Below are 17,914 nucleotides of genomic sequence, written 5' to 3'. Positions count from 1 at the left end.
CAAATGATGGTGGAAAATAAGTATTTGGTCAATAACAAAAGTTTATCTCAATACTTTGTTATACACCCTTTGTTGGCAATGACAGAGGTCAAACGTTTTCTATAAGTCTTCACAAGGTTTTCACACACTGTTGCTGGTATTTTGGCCTATTCCTCCATGCAGATCTCCTCTAGAGCAGTGATGTTTTGGGGCTGTTGCTGGGCAACAAGGACTTTCAACTCCCTTCAAAGATTTTCTATGGGGTTGAGATCTGGAGACTGGCTAGGCCACTCCAGGACCTTGAAATGCTTCTTACGAAGCCACTCCTTCATTGCCCGGGCGGTGTGTTTGGGATCATTGTCATGCTGAAAGACCCAGCCACGTTTCATCTTCAATGCCCTTGCTGATGGAAGGAGGTTTTAACTCAAAATCTCACGATACATGGCCCCATTCATTCTTTCCTTTACACGGATCAATCGTCCTGGTCCCTTTGCAGAAAAACAGCCCCAAAGCATGATGTTTCCACCCCCATGCTTCACAGTAGGTATGGTGTTCTTTGGATGCAACTCAGCATTCTTTGTGAGACCGAGTTTGCGTCTCTCACATTGTTAGGCAGACCATTCCATAAAAATGGAGCTCTAGAAAGCCCTGCCTCCAGCTGTTTGCTTAGAAGTTCTAGGGACAATTAGGAGGCCTGCGTCTTGTGACCGTAGCGTACGTGTAGGTATGTACGGCAGGACCAAATCAGAGAGATAGGTAGGAGCAAGCCCATGTAATGCTTTGTAGGTTAGCAGTAAAACCTTGAAATCAGCCCTTGCCTTGACAGGAAGCCAGTGTAGAGAGGCTAGCACTGGAGTAATATTATATTTTTGGGGGGTTCTAGTCAGGATTCTAGCAGCCGTATTTAGCACTAACTGAAGTTTATTTAGTGCTTTATCCGGGTAGCCGGAAAGTAGAGCATTGCAGTAGTCTAACCTAGAAGTGACAAAAGCATGGATTAATTTCCTGCATCATTTTTGTACACACATTTTCTGATTTTTGCAATGTTACGTAGATGGAAAAAAGCTGTCCTTGAAACAGTCTTGATATGTGGTTCAAAAGAGAGATCAGGGTCCAGAGTAACGCCGAGGTCCTTCACAGTTTTATTTGAGACGACTGTACAACCATTAAGATGAATTGTCAGATTCAACAGAAGATCTCTTTGTTTCTTGGGATATGCCTTTTGTTGTGATATACTGGATGTCATAAGGTGAATGCACCAATTTGTAAGTCGCTCTGGATAAGAGCGTCTGCTAAATGACTTAAATGTAAATGTAATATACTATACGCTGCCTTGTCTCAGGATGGTAAGTTGGTGGGGCTGTGCTTTGGCAAAGTGGGTGGGGTTATATCCTTCCTGTTTGGCCCTGTCCGAGGGTGTCATCAGATGGGGCCACAGTGTGTCCTTACCCCTCCTGTCTCAGCCTCCAGTATTTATGCTGCAGTAGTTTATGTGTCGGGGGGCTGGGGTCAGTCTGTTATATCTGGAGTATTTGTCCTGTCTTATCCGGTGTCCTGTGTGAATTTAAGTATGCTCTCTATGATTCTCTCTCTCTTTCTCTCTCTCTCGGAGGAGGACCTGAGCCATAGGACCATGCCTCAGGACTACCTGGCATGATGACTCCTTGCTGTCCCCAGTCCACCTGGCCATGCTACTGCTCCAGTTTCAACTGTTCTACCTGCAGCTATGGAATCCTGACCTGTTCACCGGACGTGCTACCTGTCCCAGACCTATTATTTGACCATGCTGGTCATTTATGAACATTTTGGCTATGTTCTGTTATAATCTCCACCCGGCACAGCCAGAAGAGGGCTGGCCACCCCACATAGCCTGGTTCCTCTCTAGGTTTCTTCCTAGGTTTGGGCCTTTCTAGGGAGTTTTTCCTAGCCAATGTGCTTCAACACCTGCATTGCTTGCTGTTTGGGGTTTTAGGCTGGGTTTATGTACAGCACTTTGAGATATCAGCTGATGTACGAAGGGCTTTATAAATACATTTGATTTGATTTGATTTGATATTTCACATATCTTGCTAGATATGCCTTTTGTTGTGATATTTCACATATCATCTTGCCAGATATGCCTTTTGTTGTGATATTTCACATATCATCTTGCTAGATATGCCTTCTGTTGTGATATTTCACATATCATCTTGCCAGATATGCCTTTTGTTGTGATATTTCACATATCATCTTGCCAGATATGCCGTTTGTTGTGATATTTCACATATCATCTTGCCAGATATGCCTTTTGTTTTGTTCGTGAGGAGTAATGGCCGAGAGAAGGCAGGAGACACTTTGTTTTGTTTAGCATCGTTAGGTTAGACTGCTCCCTTTAATGGATCTGTCGTCCACCAGGCTCCGATTAGGGGGAGGTGGGAGGGGAAGAGTTGGGAGTCTCGGTTAGGGAGACAGTGGAATGGGGTTCAGTGTTCTACTGTTAGGATAGATTTATGGTTTGTTTGTTCCAACAGATCTTTACATATCTTTCTCACTACAAAATATTAATGCGGTCCTTGTGGTTACTAAACATATTTTAGATATGTCTTTATGCTATAGCTTATTCCACGTTTACATCTTTGGTTAAATGACTTCAAATGCAAAACTGAAATGTACTTTGTGGGATGTCTGTGGAGTTTGTAAACTATCCAAGCTTAAACAGGTGATTACTGGGCTTAAACAACTTCATTCGTCTATTGTGTTCCTACAAGAAATTCACTTGTTGAAGGATGAGATACTTAAAGTACACAGGAGATGGCAAGTGCAAGTAATAGCATCCTGTTTCTCCTCTCATTCTCATTCTGTTATGGTTTTAATTCACCAATCGGTTCCGTTTCAAGTGGATAATATTATAACTGATACATCTGGTAGATACATTTTGATACAGGAACCTCTTTGAATGAGCATATTAATCTGGTTAATGTTCATGGTCCTAATGATGATGATCCCATTTCTATTGATAACCTCCCTTCCAAATGGCAGGGGATTTTAATTGGTCCTCCTCTAGATCGCTCTTCTGGTTAGACACTTTCCATTCGCAAAGTAGAAAGAAATTACAGCATTTCTTTAAGGACTTTAATCTACGTGAACCTTGGAGGATTCAGAACCCGAGGAAAAGGGAGTAATCACGTTACTCATCGACATTTAAATCATTCTCCTATAGATTACTTTTTAGTTTCTTGTTCATTGCTTCCCAATGTAGCAGGAAGTGGATATGATATTATTGTTCTGAGTGACCATTCCCCTGTGTCATTATTCTATATGGATACAAAACTGGTAAAAAGATCCTCTAGATGGTGTTTGCATCCCAGATGGTTACAGGACCCAGACGTCTTACATTATGTTGGAGTGCATATAGATGTTTATTTTACATTGAACACTGACCAAACGTCAGCAAGTGCCAGATGGGAGGCTTTCAAAGCATGTATTATTGGCCAATTATACATTTTACAACTTTGAATCTCCTGAGAACTTAACTAATCAGGTCTTGATTTTCCCTCTATGTCAAAAGACACTAAATTGGATCTGGAAAAGGAATTGGATGGTGTTGAAATATCTGATGCTATTTTCAATAGGAAGGGAGGTAAAGAGGCAGGTCCAGACGGGCTCCCAATAAATATTTAGAAGATATTTAAGGACAAACTTCTAGGTCCACTTCTGGATGTGTACAGTGTATTGGGGTAAGACACACCCACTCAGTCAAGGGTTTTTCTTTATTTTTACTCATTTCTACCTGCCGCCAGATCAATTAACTTCAACACAGTTATTCAAATACATTCATCATCAATGACTACAATAATGAATACAATATTAAAATACAATTTAAGAAACACAAGTAGTTGATTACTGTTTATCATTCAACAAAAGTTGTTTAGTAATATAAAACAATCCACTCAAATTAATGCTAAAAACTGATCATCACACCATCTTTTCTGACATTACGAACACCTTCATAATATTGAGTTGCACCCCCCTTTGTCCTCAGAACAGCCTCAATGCATCAGGACACAGACTGTCCAAGTTGTTGAAAGCGTTCCACAGGGATGCTGGCCCATGTTGACTCCAATGCTTCCCACAATTGTGTCAAGTTGGCTGGGAAATGATATCTACTCCGAATAGCTCCTTCCATCTCCTCCCAGAGATGCACAATTGGATTGAGATCTGGTGACTCGTCAGGCCACTGCAGTAAACTGAATTCACTGTCATGTTCTTGGAACCATTCCTGGACAAGCCTTGTGGCATAATCCTGCTGAAGAAATCTATTTGCAGATGGATACACTACTGCCATGAAGGGATGCACCTGATTGGCAATGATGTTTAGATATCCTGTGGCATTCAAATGTTGTTCATCTTTTATCAAGGGGCCCAATGTGTGCCCTGAAAACACACCCCAGCCATCACACCACCAGCCTGCAATGCTGACACACGGCATGGATGCATGCAGTGGTGTAAAGCACTAAAGCAAAAAAATCTTTAAAGAACTACTTTAGTAGTTTTGGGGTCTATTTCCTTTATGTTTACGTTGGTGTCTTCTTAACTGACCCATTCGAGTCCCTTTCCACAGTCAGAGCAGGAGTAAGGTTTCTCTCCTGTGTGTGTTCTCAGATGAACTTTTAGCCCAGTTGATGTTGTGAAGAATTTTACACAATCAGAGCAGAAGTAAGGCTTCTCTCCTGTGTGTTTTCTCTGGTGAACTTTTAGCCCAGTTGATGTTGTGAAGCATTTTTCACAATCAGAGCAAGAGTAAGGCTTCTCTCCTGTGTGTGTTCTCTGATGAACTTTTAGCTCAGTTGATGTTGTGAAGCATTTTACACAGTCAGAGCAGGAATAAGGCTTCTCTCCCGTATGTACATGTCGGTGTCTTTTTAAGTGACCCAGTACAGAGAAACTCTTTCCACAGTCAGAGCAGGAGTAAGGCTTCTCTCCTGTGTGTATATGTGTATGTCGTTTTAAGTGGCTCAGTAGAGAGAAACTCGTTCCACAGTCAGAGCAGGAGTAAGGCTTTTCTCCTGTGTGTATATGTGTATGTCGTTTTAAGTGGCTCAGTAGAGAGAAACTCACAGCACAGTCAGAGCAGAAGTAAGGCTTCTCTCCTGTATGGGTTCTCCGATGAACTTTTAGCCTAGATGATGTTGTGAAACATTTTACACAATCAGAGCAGGAGTAAGGCTTCTCTCCTGTATGTGTTCTCTGATGAACTTTTAGCCCAGTTGATGTTGTGAAGCATTTAACACATTCAGAGCAGGAGTAAGGCTTCTCACCTGTATGTATACGTTCATGTGCTTTCAAGTGTTCCAGTACAGAGAAACTCTTTCCACAGTCAGAGCAGGAGTAAGGCTTCTTTCCTGTGTGTATACGTTCATGGTGTTTTAAGGTGCCTAGTTGAGAGAAACTCTTTACACAATCAGAGCAGGAGTAAGGCTTCTCTCCTGTGTGTGTTCTCTGGTGAACTTTTAGCTCAGTTGATGTTGTGAAGCATTTTACACAGTCAGAGCAGGAATATGGCTTCTCTCCTCTGTGTACTCTCTGATGAACTGTCAGAGCCTTTGATGTTGTGAAATTCTTCCTACAGTCAGTACAGGAATACCGATTCTCTATTGTGTGTATTTTTAGGTGTATTTTTAGCTTTGATAGAAATGGGAAAATCTCCTCACAATGTGGGCAGTGGTGAGACCTCTTAGCTCTGTGATCTTCCTGCTGTTGCTCTCTGGATGTAGAGAATGTCTCAACATGGTCTCCTGTGTGAACAACATCAGAAGAACCAGTCAGTTGGTGTGATATACATGTCAATCACATGTATTTTATGTAGCCCTTATTACATCAGAAGCTGTCAGAAAGTGCTTTACAGAAACCCAGCCTCAATCCCCAAAGAGCAAGCAATGCAGATGTAGATGCAAAATGGTCACACAAAAAACTCCCTAGCAAGCAGGAACCTAGGAAGAAACGTAGAGAAGAACCATGCTAAAAGAGGTGGCCAGTCCTCTTCCGCTGTACCAGGTGACATATTTATTCATATCAGTAGGCTGTACAAAACAAAAGAGAATAAAACCTTTCTTAAAGTCGTTAAAATTATGAGTCATATCATCTTCCACTCACTATCACAAGGGTTGGTAACAAGGCTGTATCACATGATCGGAAGTCCCATGGGGCGGTGCACAATTGGCCCAGCGTCGTCCGGGTTTGGCCGGGTGTAGGATGTCAATGTAAATAATAAATTAAAATTTTAAAAATTAAAATAAACTCAATCATAGAACTTTAAAAACACCAACAGTTTGTCTCTGTCACTTCTTCAGTCTCCTCTCTGATCACTCCAGACAGCCCAGTGAATAAAACAAAGGCTGGCAATACTGGTGTCAAACCATGCAAGTCTGAGTAGCATGAAATAACTTCTACCTTCTCATTAAAAAAGTTAATCATGAAATAGGTCTACTGCAACTTTTCATACACAGTGGGAAGTTGGAATGAACAACAAACTTAGTTAGATAGAACCTGCTCTTACCATGAGAAACAGATTTCCCAATCTTCTCCTCCTCTTCATCTTTAATGTTGACATTCAGCTCCAGTGTTTGACTGCAGTCTTCCAGCTTCACTGATGCCATCTCTGGATCCTGCAGTGCAAACTGGGCTCCACTGTCACAATCAGGACCCAGTGACTGTAGGTTTGGACTCAGTGTGGAAGGAGAGAGGCATGCTGGGTTTGTCCTCACTGTGGATGTTACCGGCCTCAGACTTAATTCTAGTCGTCCTGTAGTAACAATGTGAAACAGACACAAGAAGTTAATTGTCTTGACAGTTCTGGCACTTTCTTTATTCTCAATTAAAATATATTATATTTATTCTTGTTCAATTATCAAATTCAGTGCTTGACTTAGACTGAAATAGGTGTACGTACTCATTGTGGGTGCCAGTACTGTTATTATTTAGATACAGGACCTCCACAATATTGTTGAGCTATTTTTCTATAAGAGGAACATGAGCTCAAACAGTAGAACATTGAGGTGCCGGTACTCAGCTCCTGGTACTCAGCTCCAGTGAGCTCCTGTCTCATTTCAATAGATCAGGTAGGTAAGCATTGACAACAAAACATGAATTAATTCAAATTAGACAAAAGTACACGCTACACAACGTAACTAAACTTAACCTATAGTAGATTTCTTGAATTTACATAAATTAATAAATGACTCAAAACAGTTTTCTGTTCCCAAAACTAAAATCTGTTATGAATAGAGTGGACTAATATTTGTAGACATTACCCTTTGCAGAAGTTTTTATTTATTTTTAAAATGCATTGTTTAGAAGGAATGCAAAGGTGAATTAAGTTATTGCACACGAGCACTTCAGAGCTCGAGAAATATGCAGATGTGTCCTAGAAATCAGGTGCAGTCCATGAGGAGGAGATACACTGCAGTACTTAATGCAGCTGGTGGCCACTTTTGATTTTGACATCCAAAACAGGCCTTTAGCAATATTTCTAATACAATCACTGGAAAACACAGGTTGTAAAGCAAATGGTTCCTACTGAAAAGAAAATACAGGTGAGTGAGCTGCACATCATTGGGTGAGTCAGTGAAACTGGAAAGCTTGTTTAGGACTATAACTTCCCCCTCTTATTGTACAATGTGTTTCTCCTCACACCTGGCCTAGACTATTGATGGATTAGAGACACGGTCGTTTATATTGATCTCAGACTCTCAGTTTATCCGTGTCAAAGTAGTCTGTCATTTTGGTAATTTGTGAGGTATTAAAAATGATTCTGCGAAAGTCCCCAGTCATCTAAAATGATGTTGAACTGCATGAAATACGTTTATAAAAGGCCACATTTTTCCTGGCTACAATAAATGCTACAATAAATGTACTCCATGTGTGTAACTTCTGTAAGCGGCTCAACACCACTGCTCCCTAGTGGCACAGCGGTCTAAGGCACCGCATCTCAGTGCAAGAGGCGTCACGACAGTCCCTGGTTCGAATCCTGACGTGACAGGGAGTCCCATAGGGCAGTGCACAATTAGCCCAGCATCGTCCCGGTTTGGCCAAGGGGTAGGCCGTAACTGTAAATAAGAATTTGCTCTTATCTGACTTGCCTAGTTAAATAAAGATTAAATAAATCATATTAAAAAAATAATAATATGCCAGTACACAAAAGCCATGATAATAAATGCAATGCTTTATTAAAAGTTTTTTTTAATGCGTTCTGATACGTCAGAGACTTCCCTTCTCGCGCTCCCTTTTTGTACCGGCAAATGAAGCACCGGAGAAGTGCTCCCTCCTCCGGGACCCGTCTCCTTTGCATAGAGTTCATCGGGCTGTTGATTGTGGCATCTGGAATGTTATCTCACTCTTCAAAGGCTTCCTGGATATAGGAGGGAACTGGAACAAGCTGTCGTACACTTCGATCCGGACCATCCCGAACATGCTCAAAGGGTGACATGTCTGAGTATGCAGGCCATGGAAGAACTGGGACATTTTCAGCATTTTCAATTGTGTACAGAGTCTTTCTTGTGACATGGGGCTGTGCGTTGTCATGGGGCTGTGCGTTGTCATGGGGCTGTGCGTTGTCATGGGGCTGTGCGTTGTCATGAGGTGACGGTGGCGGATGAATGGCAGGACAATGGGCCTCAGGATCGTGTCATGGTATCTCTGTGCATTCAAATTGCCATCGATAAAGTGTAGATGTCTGCAGCTTATGCCTGCCCATACCCCCACCGCCACCATGGGGCACTCTGTTCACAACGTTGACATCAACGTTAACTTGTTATTTATTTGTCTGGTTGTTATATGTTTTTGTCTGTCTTTGTGTTGGGGGGGGGGGTCAATTGTATTTCTGTAATTGTTGATTGTCCTACTAGGAACAAATCAAATAAACATGTAAAGAATGAATGATAGAGGCCACTGTGTTCTTGGGGACCTTCAACACTTCAAGGAGATCCCGAGTGGCGCAGCGGTCTAAGGCACTGCATCTCAGTGCTAGAGGCGTCACTACAGACACCCTGGTTAGATTCCAGGCTGTATCACAGCGGTCTAAGGCACTGCATCTCAGTGCTAGAGGCGTCACTACAGACACCCTGGATAGATTCCAGGCTGTATCACAGCGGTCTAAGGCACTGCATCTCAGTGCTAGAGGTGTCACTACAGACACCCTGGTTAGATTCCAGGCTGTATCACAGCGGTCTAAGGCACTGCATCTCAGTGCTAGAGGCTTCACTGGAGGCTTCACTCCAGACCCTGGTTTGATTCTCGGCTGCATCACAACCGGCCGTGATTGGGAGTCCCATAGGGCGGCGCACAATTGGCCCAGCGTAGTCCGGGCCGTTATTGTAAAAAAATAATTTGTTCTTAACCGACTTGCCTAGTTAAATAAAGGTTACGGACACACACACCAAAAAGTTATTTTTGTTGACATTTACATATGTCCCCATTACCAGTACAACATAATCAAAAACCTAGTTATTTCACTTACTCGCTGTGCTGTTTGGTAATGGATGCAAACCATGTTCTTCCCCAGAAACATAGCAAACCGACATAATCTGTTTCAGTTGCTAGCCACAATAGTGGACTTTGCGGGTAGCCTTCAAAATAAAAGTATGGCACAATTATACTATTTGTATTCATTGGCATCACTGTCAATGACAGACTTTTATTTTGAAGACCAACGGCAAATTCCACTTTTGTGCCTAATGTGGCTAGCTTCACAACACATAACCCGGTCCAGTCGAGCCTCACAAGCCAGATGAAGCTAGCTGGCCGCATATAACGGAAACTTTCGGCAACAGGGTTAAGTAGCTGGCTAGCTATTTATTTTCATGAACTGAAGTTCATTTTCAATTGGCGAACATCAAGTGGCAACCTAGCTAATACTTTACTCACAATGATTTCTAAATCATTGCTAAGAATAATGAAAATGACTGCAGTTTCTACTGGTCATTGTGTTCAGACTGATTGTATTGGTGCTAGTTAGGTTACCAAGTTAAAGCTATCTACCCCAGAAGTTGCGGTCGAACAAATAATGCTTTATTACCAACGCGGTATTGTAAACACATCGTTCGTGGCCGGTGTTTGCTGACATTTTTGTACAGCTTTGACAGTGCTACTGTATATTTTTTGACACACAAAGACCCAAACGTCGTTCCATAGTATGTATGTCGTGAATCTAATAGCAGTGACAATATTACTGTGTAACTCCGGTAGGGCAACATCGGAATAATAACGCACTTGGTTGTGTTAACCGGTGCTTGACCAGTCGGCGAAAGCCAACATCACCCACGATAGATAATGGATTTCATTGCCCTTGACAATCAACCGTTATCTTGGCTTTAATAGATTTCGCCTTTGTTTCACTGAAATGTTCTTACTCTTTCAAATGACTGCTGGATTCATACAGCAGACATGGTGGGCTAGGTTAGGAATGCTATGTTGCACGTGTAGCGCAAAATTTCACGTGAGTTCATTACATCCTGTACCTACGTTATATAGGTTGGAGGCAGGGCTTTCTCCTATAGATCTCAATTTTTATGGAATGGTCTGCCTACCCACGTGAGAGATTTGCAGACTGTCTCAACCTTTAAGTCTTTACTGAAGACTCATCTCTTCAGTGGGTCATGTGAACGGAATGGCTCTGAAGCAACGAACCGCCCTTGCTGTCTCTGCCTGGCCAGTTCCCCTCTCTCCACTGGGATTCTCTGCCTCTAACCTCTAACTCTAATTACAGGGGCTGAGTCACTGGCTTACTGGTGCTCTTCCATGCCATCCCTAGGAGGGTGCATCACTTGAGTGGGTTGAGTCGCTGACGTGGTCTTCCTGCCTTGTCTCAGGATGGTAAGTGGTTTATATCCCTCTAGGGGTGTGGGGGCTGTGCTTTGGCAAAGTGGGTGGGGTTATATCCTGCCTCTTTGGCCCTGTCCGGGGGTATCATCGGGTGGGGCCACAGTGTCTCCTGACCCCTCCTGTCTCAGCCTCCAGTATTTATGCTGCAGTAGTTTATGTGTCGGGGGTCTAGGGTCAGTCTGTTATATCTGGAGTATTTCTCCTGTCTTATCCGGTGTCCTGTGTGAACTTAAGTATGCTCTCTCTAATTCTCTCTCAGAGGACCTGAGCCCTAGGACCATGCCTCGGGACTACCTGGCATGATGACTTCTTGCTGTCCCCAGTCCACCTGGCCGTGCTGCTGCTCCAGTTTCAACTGTCTGCTGCTATGGAACCCTGACCTGTTCACCGGACATGCTACCTTCTCAGACCTGCTGTTTTCAACTCTCTAGAGACAACAGGAGCAGTAGAGATACTTTCAATTATCGACTATGAAAACAACTACTGTGATTATTATTATTTGACCATGCTGGTCATTTATGAACATTTGAACATCTTGGCCATGTTCTGTTATAATCTCCACCCGGCACAGCCAGAAGAGGACTGGCCACCCCTCATAGCCTGGTTCCTCTCGAGGTATCTTCCTTGGTAATGGCCTTTCTAGGGAGTTTTTCCTCGTCACCGTGCTTCTACACCTGCATTGCTTGCTGTTTGGGGTTTTAGGCTGGGTTTCTGTACAGTACTTTGATATATTAGCTGATGTAAGGAGGGCTATATAAATACATTTGTATGCACATCAGCTTTGACATCGGTTTTGCACATCGGCGTTAAACTACACATCTGATATGTTCACCGATATATTGTGTATCCCTAGTCAGTAGCATGAAATAACATCTACCGTCTCATTGAAACAGTTCATCATGAAACAGTTCTACAGCAACTTTTCATGCACAATGGGAAGTTGGAATGAAATACACAAACTTAGAACCTGCTCTTACCATGAGAAACAGATTTCCCAATCTTCTCCTCCTCTTCTTCATCTTTAATGTTGGCATTCAGCTCCAGTGTTTGACTGCAGTCTTCCAGCTTCACTGAAGTCATCTCTGGATCCTGCAGTGCAAACTGGGCTCCACTGTCACAATCAGGACCCAGTGACTGTAGGTTTGGACTCAGTGTTAAAGGAGAGAGTGTAATGGAACTATTTAGTCAATGTCTTTCCAGCCTTGGCACAAACTTTTATAGTTTTCCTCCTTACCTCACACATAGTAACTCCTCTTTATGTTAATGTTTCATCTCCGCTGGCATTTACCCACCCTTATCTTATTGCCTTGCACTAATTTTAGCTTGGTTTCACATTAGGGCATAGATTCCATTTGTGGTGTAACCATAGCAACAGTAAATATTAGGCCATAGCATTGGTACAAAAATAAACAGACACGCCCACTCCCAAGATAGGTGCATGTAGGGCATTTGTGGTGTAACCATAGCAACAGTAAATATTAGGCCATAGCAATGGTACAAAAATAAACAGACACACCCACTCTCAAGACAGGTGCACAGGTGCATGTTTAATGGTGCCTAATGACCTAGACACACATATAGAGTGCACTTATTCTGCTGACTACTCTAAGATGTATAATGTGCACACATTTACTGGAAAATTCCCAATAAGAGGCAGGCTGGGTCTGTCCTCACTGTTGATGTTACCAGCCCCAGACTCAATCTGAGTTGGTCTGTAGTAATAAAGAGAAACTGACACAAAAGTTACTCTTGACAGTTCTGGCACTTTCTTTAAAAATATTGTTTATATTTAGGTGCAGGAGCTCCACAACACCGTTGAGCTAATATTCTATAAGAGGAACATGAGCTCAAACAGTAGAAATTAGAGGTGCTGGTACTCAGCTCCGGTGAGCTCCTGTCCAAGTCAAGCACTGATTTCATGAATTATGAATTCATGAGATCATGAAACATGAATTAATTCACATTAGACAAAGTATACACTTTAAATTAGGCTATAGAACTTAAATGCATTTAATCTATAGTAGATTTCTGAATTCACATAAATGCATAATTTACAACAACATAAAAACATTTAGTACAAGGTTGCAGTATGTTTTAGGCAGCACTATGTACTATTTTCCTGAATAAACTTGTCTTCACTGTATTTTTTAAATCAAAAACCAATAGTATTTCCATTCACACCATGGTAACATTTACAGATAGACAGAAACAACTGAATGTGTCTGAATATTAGTACACATGTAGACAACTGATAATAATTACATTTAGCTTCAAAACAGTAGTGCAACCACAAAATTGTCTCTCTGCTCCACCCTGTGTGCCGACACTGAAGTGTGTTGACGCAGACCTGAAAGGAGCCGCCATTTTACACAAAACCAAAAACGAACCCAGAAAACTCAAATAAATGTATCCTTTATGAAATTGCCTTGAGGAAATGATATACATCCACTCAGACTAACACAAAGTATCTAACTATGTGACTTGTAAAAAAGTGATCAAGTTCACTCACGCGGTTTGACCCAAAAATAGCACAAAAAAAAACTTGACCAAACGTGATAATACGTTGACGTATTTGTTACCTATCATGTTATGACATGTTCTTTCGATCTTAAAGCGTACTATTACATACCAGTAGTAATACATTAGAAACGGATACAAAAGTTTCGTCTCGACTGCACAATTCTGGCGTATCCTTTATCCTGAAGAATGATGCGCGCATGCGCGGAGCTTCCTGAAAAAAGCCAACAACTGCAGGTTAAAGGGGAAGTTCACCCTGGCTCTGCCATGTCTTGCAGAGTATTCTTAAAATATTCAGACCCCTTGACTTTTTTTTACACATTTTGTTACTTGACAGCCATTTTCTAAAATTGATAAAATATGCAGACAATACCCCATAATGACAAAGCGAAAACAGGTTTTTAGACCTTTTTCCAAATGTATAAAAAATGTAAAACAGAAATACCTTATGTACATAATTATTCAGACCCTTTGCTATGAGACTCGAAATTGAGCTCAGGTGCATCCTGTTCCATTGATCATCCTTGAGATCTTTCTACAACTTGATTGGAGTCCACCTGTGGTAAATTCAATTCCTTGGACAAAAACCAAGACATGAGGTCGAATGAATTGTCCGTATAGACCCCCGAGACAGGATTGTGTCAGCACAGATCTGGGGAAGTGTGCCAAAACATTTCTGCAGCATTGAAGGTCCCCAGTAACACAGTGGCTTCCATCATTCTTAAATGGAAGAAGTTTAGAACCACCAAGATTCTTCCTAGAGCTGGCCACCCGTTTGTCCCAAACTGAGCAATCGGGGGAGAAGGGCCTTGGTCAGGGAGGTGACCAAGAACATGATTGTCAGTCTGACAGAGCTCCAGAGTTCCTCTTGAGATGGGAGACCCTTCCAGAAGGACAACCATCTTTGCAGCACTCCACCATTCAGGCCTTTATGGAAGAGTGGCCAGATGGAAGCCACTCCACTGTAAATGGTCACATCACAGTACGCTTGGAGTTTGCCAAATAGCACCTAAAGGACTCTGACCATGAGAAACAAGATTCTCTGGTCTGATGAAACCAAGATTAAACTCCATGGCCTGAATGCCAAGCGTCACATCTGGAGGAAACCTGGCACCATCCCTACGGTAAAGCATGGTGGTGACAGCATCATGCTGTGGGGATGTTTTTCAGTGGCAGCGACTGGGAGACTGGTCGGGATTGAGGGAAACATCCTCTCAAGCTCTGTTAGGTTAGATGGGGAGTGTCGCTGCACAGTTATTTTCAGGTCTCTCCAGAGAGAGAGAGAGACCAGAGTTGTTCAACCCCCCTGTAATTCACATTAGGACCACAACAAATTATTTTACCAATTTCCTTTGTGTCATCACAACTTTTGGAGATATTTAAACCAAATTATTTTGTGGTAAAAAAAAAAATATATATATATATATAATGGGATTTTTTTTTTAGATTATATCACTTACGTTAGATCTATAATAGTTTTTTAAACATACAAGTAGGAAAGCCTTAAGATAAATAATAACTTGTTTAGAGAGAAACATTTGGGGGAAAATTAAAGTTGTAATATGGTGGATGAGTGTGTTGGGGGCAACTCGCCCTACTTGGGGGTAACTGGCCCCTGGGGGCTCGTTATCCCTTAATGGTTATGAATGTCTTTCGACCTGTCATTTAGGCAATAACTGTGTTCGAATACTCATACTGACCGCACTCACCGTACTATTTGTGATGTGAATTGAGTATATAGTATCCTTATTCGTCATAGTATGGATATAGGTAAAGTAATGACTTTTCAAAATAACTTACCTTACACGTGATATTAGCTGACAATTCGTTAGCTACGCTGTCCTTACGAACCACACAGCGTATCATTACAGCAGTATGTCCCAGTATGTTGTTAGCTAGCTACCTAACATTAGTTGACTAAATATACATCCAACCTGCCAGTACATTAACTATAGACTTGATTATTTCTGTCATTCTTAGCTTAGTTAAATGGTATAGACGTTGTGCAATCTCAATGTACATTCGGGTTCTTTCATAAATTTGCTCGGGCTATCCACACCGATTTCAGAGTTATCTACCCTGATTTTTCTCATCTGAGTGTACCAGAACGCAGAATAATGAATTTACCATTGCTCAACACTCGTTGAATATGGCCGGTGTCAGTAAACACACAAAAAAAGCGCAATTAAATTGTTGCCAGAAGCACAGTTACAGTCACCAACGCTCTGGATAACATGACAACTGCTTAACTAGCTCTGCTAGGGCGAGTAAAATGGTCGGAGTGGTCTCATTTGAGTCTGGAAGTAGCTAGCAAGCTAGCCACTGTTAGATTGTGTGTTTGAATGCTGTTGTAAGGTCAGAGTGCTCAAATAAACCCTATTCCTCAGCCCGAGTGTCTAGTGTGCGCTCTGAATTTACAAAACGGACAATCTGACAACGCTCTGAATTTTGGAGCACACTCTGGCACTCCAGATTGAATTTAAGAGCACACCCAAAGTCGTAAAATGTCTAACTAGTCATTTGTTACGCCAACTATCTAGACATGCGAAGAGCTAGCACGCTCAACTGAGAGCATACTGTTAATTTACAGTATACTAAAATTAACTAACAGTATGTAGCATACACTCATTAAGTATGTAGTATACCGTATGTTAGTATTCGAACACAGTTAATGACACAGTTAGTACTAGTTTATTCTAACTTGCTGGCTAGCAACTTCACTAGCAGCAAAAGCTGCTAGGAGTACTAGTTAACAACCTTCCTACCAGATCGTCTGAGGTAAAATACATTAAAAAGATACCATAGCTTAATTGCAGTTGTAAATGTTTGCACTAGTGACTGACAGCTTTAGAGTTAATGTTACTTTATAGCCTTTTAGATATTTTTACACAGCATGTTATGTCATGTAGCTAGATAGCTAGCTAAGCGTTTGAGAGAGCTTTTAAATTGGCATCTCTCCCCCTATTTCAGTGGGGACTGGATTAGGTCTGAGCCGTGCAGGATGTGGAACTCATGAGTTGTGCTCCAATTTTACTGGGGATAGCTTTATTTTTGACATTTATACAAATTAGAATGGTGCAATAGCAGAGCATAAGAGAGTTGCCACATCAATGTTACACTGAATTAATTAGTTACGTTATTGTTGTAAAATGTTGTATTCCAGTGTTCTTTAATGTCCTTTTAAAGACTGCTGGGATTTAAAATCTTCAAATAATATTTAGTGCAATTGTACATAATGGATTGTATGGAAAAGGATCCACAAATAAAGTAACATGAAAATGAATGTGCAGGTAGTGCTGATATTAATGGTGACATGTGCAACACCATTTCCACCCCCAAATATTTTATTAAAATAATTAAAATATGACAACTAGACTTAGCTTTGAAGTATTATTTCCCAAATAATTTCTAAATAAAACTGATCAAATAGATTAACACACCTGTGTGAAACCCTATGCCATAATCTTCTACCAGGGTAACTGTAGCCATTTATTTCCCTTTACAGTTTACTCACCTAAGCCTGACCTTAATCTACATACCATTTTTCCCCCCAAACGTTGCTTTTTTTGTGTCAACAATTCCCCCATTGTACCCTAACTTGTGGCAATGTAGGACTACTGAAATCATTTGTAACACATAATTTTTTCACATCAGTTTGTCTAAGGTGCTAGCATGCTTCCCATTCGAAAGAGTTTGGAAGAATTATGTGCATATATTATGATGACATCTTGTGACCTGTTTGTAAACACAGAAAGGGGTCTATGGCGTCTCAAAGTGGACATTTCTCTTTTTTTAAAGCAAATGTCTTTAAGGGACTATGAGAGCACACTCTTTAGGTTCGCCTAGCCTCCTTAAGAGATGACAAAAGCAGTTTTCTTTATAAAATAAATTAATGTTTATTTATAGCACATGCTTAGAGCAAATGCACCTCTAAATTGGCATCTCTCCCCCTATTTCAGTGGGGACAGGATTAGGTCTGAGCCGTGCAGGATGTGGAACTCATGAGTTGTGCTCCAATTTTACTGGGGATAGCTTTATTTTTGACATTTATACAAATTAGAATTGTGCAATAGCAGAGCATAAGAGAGTTGCCACATCAGTGTTACACTGAATTAATTAGTTACGTTATTGTTGTAAAATGTTATATTCCAGTGTTCTCTAACTAAATGAAACTCCAATGGAACTCCAATTAAAGGGATAGTTAATTAAAATGACAAATGTACAGATTGTTTTCATCACCCTGTATACAATCCAAATAATGTGTATGTCAGCAGTGAAGTTCTGAAGATGGAGGACTTTCAGTACAGCCGTGTTTCCCAATCCTGGTCTCAAAGGGGTGTGCATGTGTGTTTTTGCCCTCACACTCACATACCTTATTCAATTCAAAGGCTTGAGTTGCTTAGTTGAATCCAGTGTGTGAGTGTTAGGGCAAAATTAAGAAACACTGCAGTACAGAGCAAAAAGTGTGATGATACAATTATAATTTTGCTCATTTGCATATAATTTGCATCATCACACTTTTTCCCCAGTACTGAAAGTTCTCTATCTTGAAAACTTGATT

General features: G+C 41.3%; 1 protein-coding gene across 1 annotated transcript; it reads right to left on the bottom strand.

The window, feature by feature from the left end:
• Nucleotides 1-3,677: 3,677 nt before the first annotated feature.
• Nucleotides 3,678-11,856, bottom strand: LOC124021588 (zinc finger protein 658B-like; the record flags this gene model as incomplete). Its single annotated transcript, XM_046336731.1, has 2 exons — nucleotides 3,678-5,753; nucleotides 11,814-11,856. Coding segments are annotated over 2 exons (1,248 nt in total), but the record flags the coding sequence as incomplete, so codon positions are not given.
• Between the last annotated feature and the right edge of the window lie 6,058 nt (nucleotides 11,857-17,914).

Source organism: Oncorhynchus gorbuscha, unplaced genomic scaffold (assembly GCF_021184085.1).
Source record: "Oncorhynchus gorbuscha isolate QuinsamMale2020 ecotype Even-year unplaced genomic scaffold, OgorEven_v1.0 Un_scaffold_1135, whole genome shotgun sequence".
NCBI lineage: Eukaryota > Metazoa > Chordata > Actinopteri > Salmoniformes > Salmonidae > Oncorhynchus > Oncorhynchus gorbuscha.
Note: the sequence above shows the minus strand (reverse complement) of the source record. Positions and strands in the feature narration are given on the sequence as shown.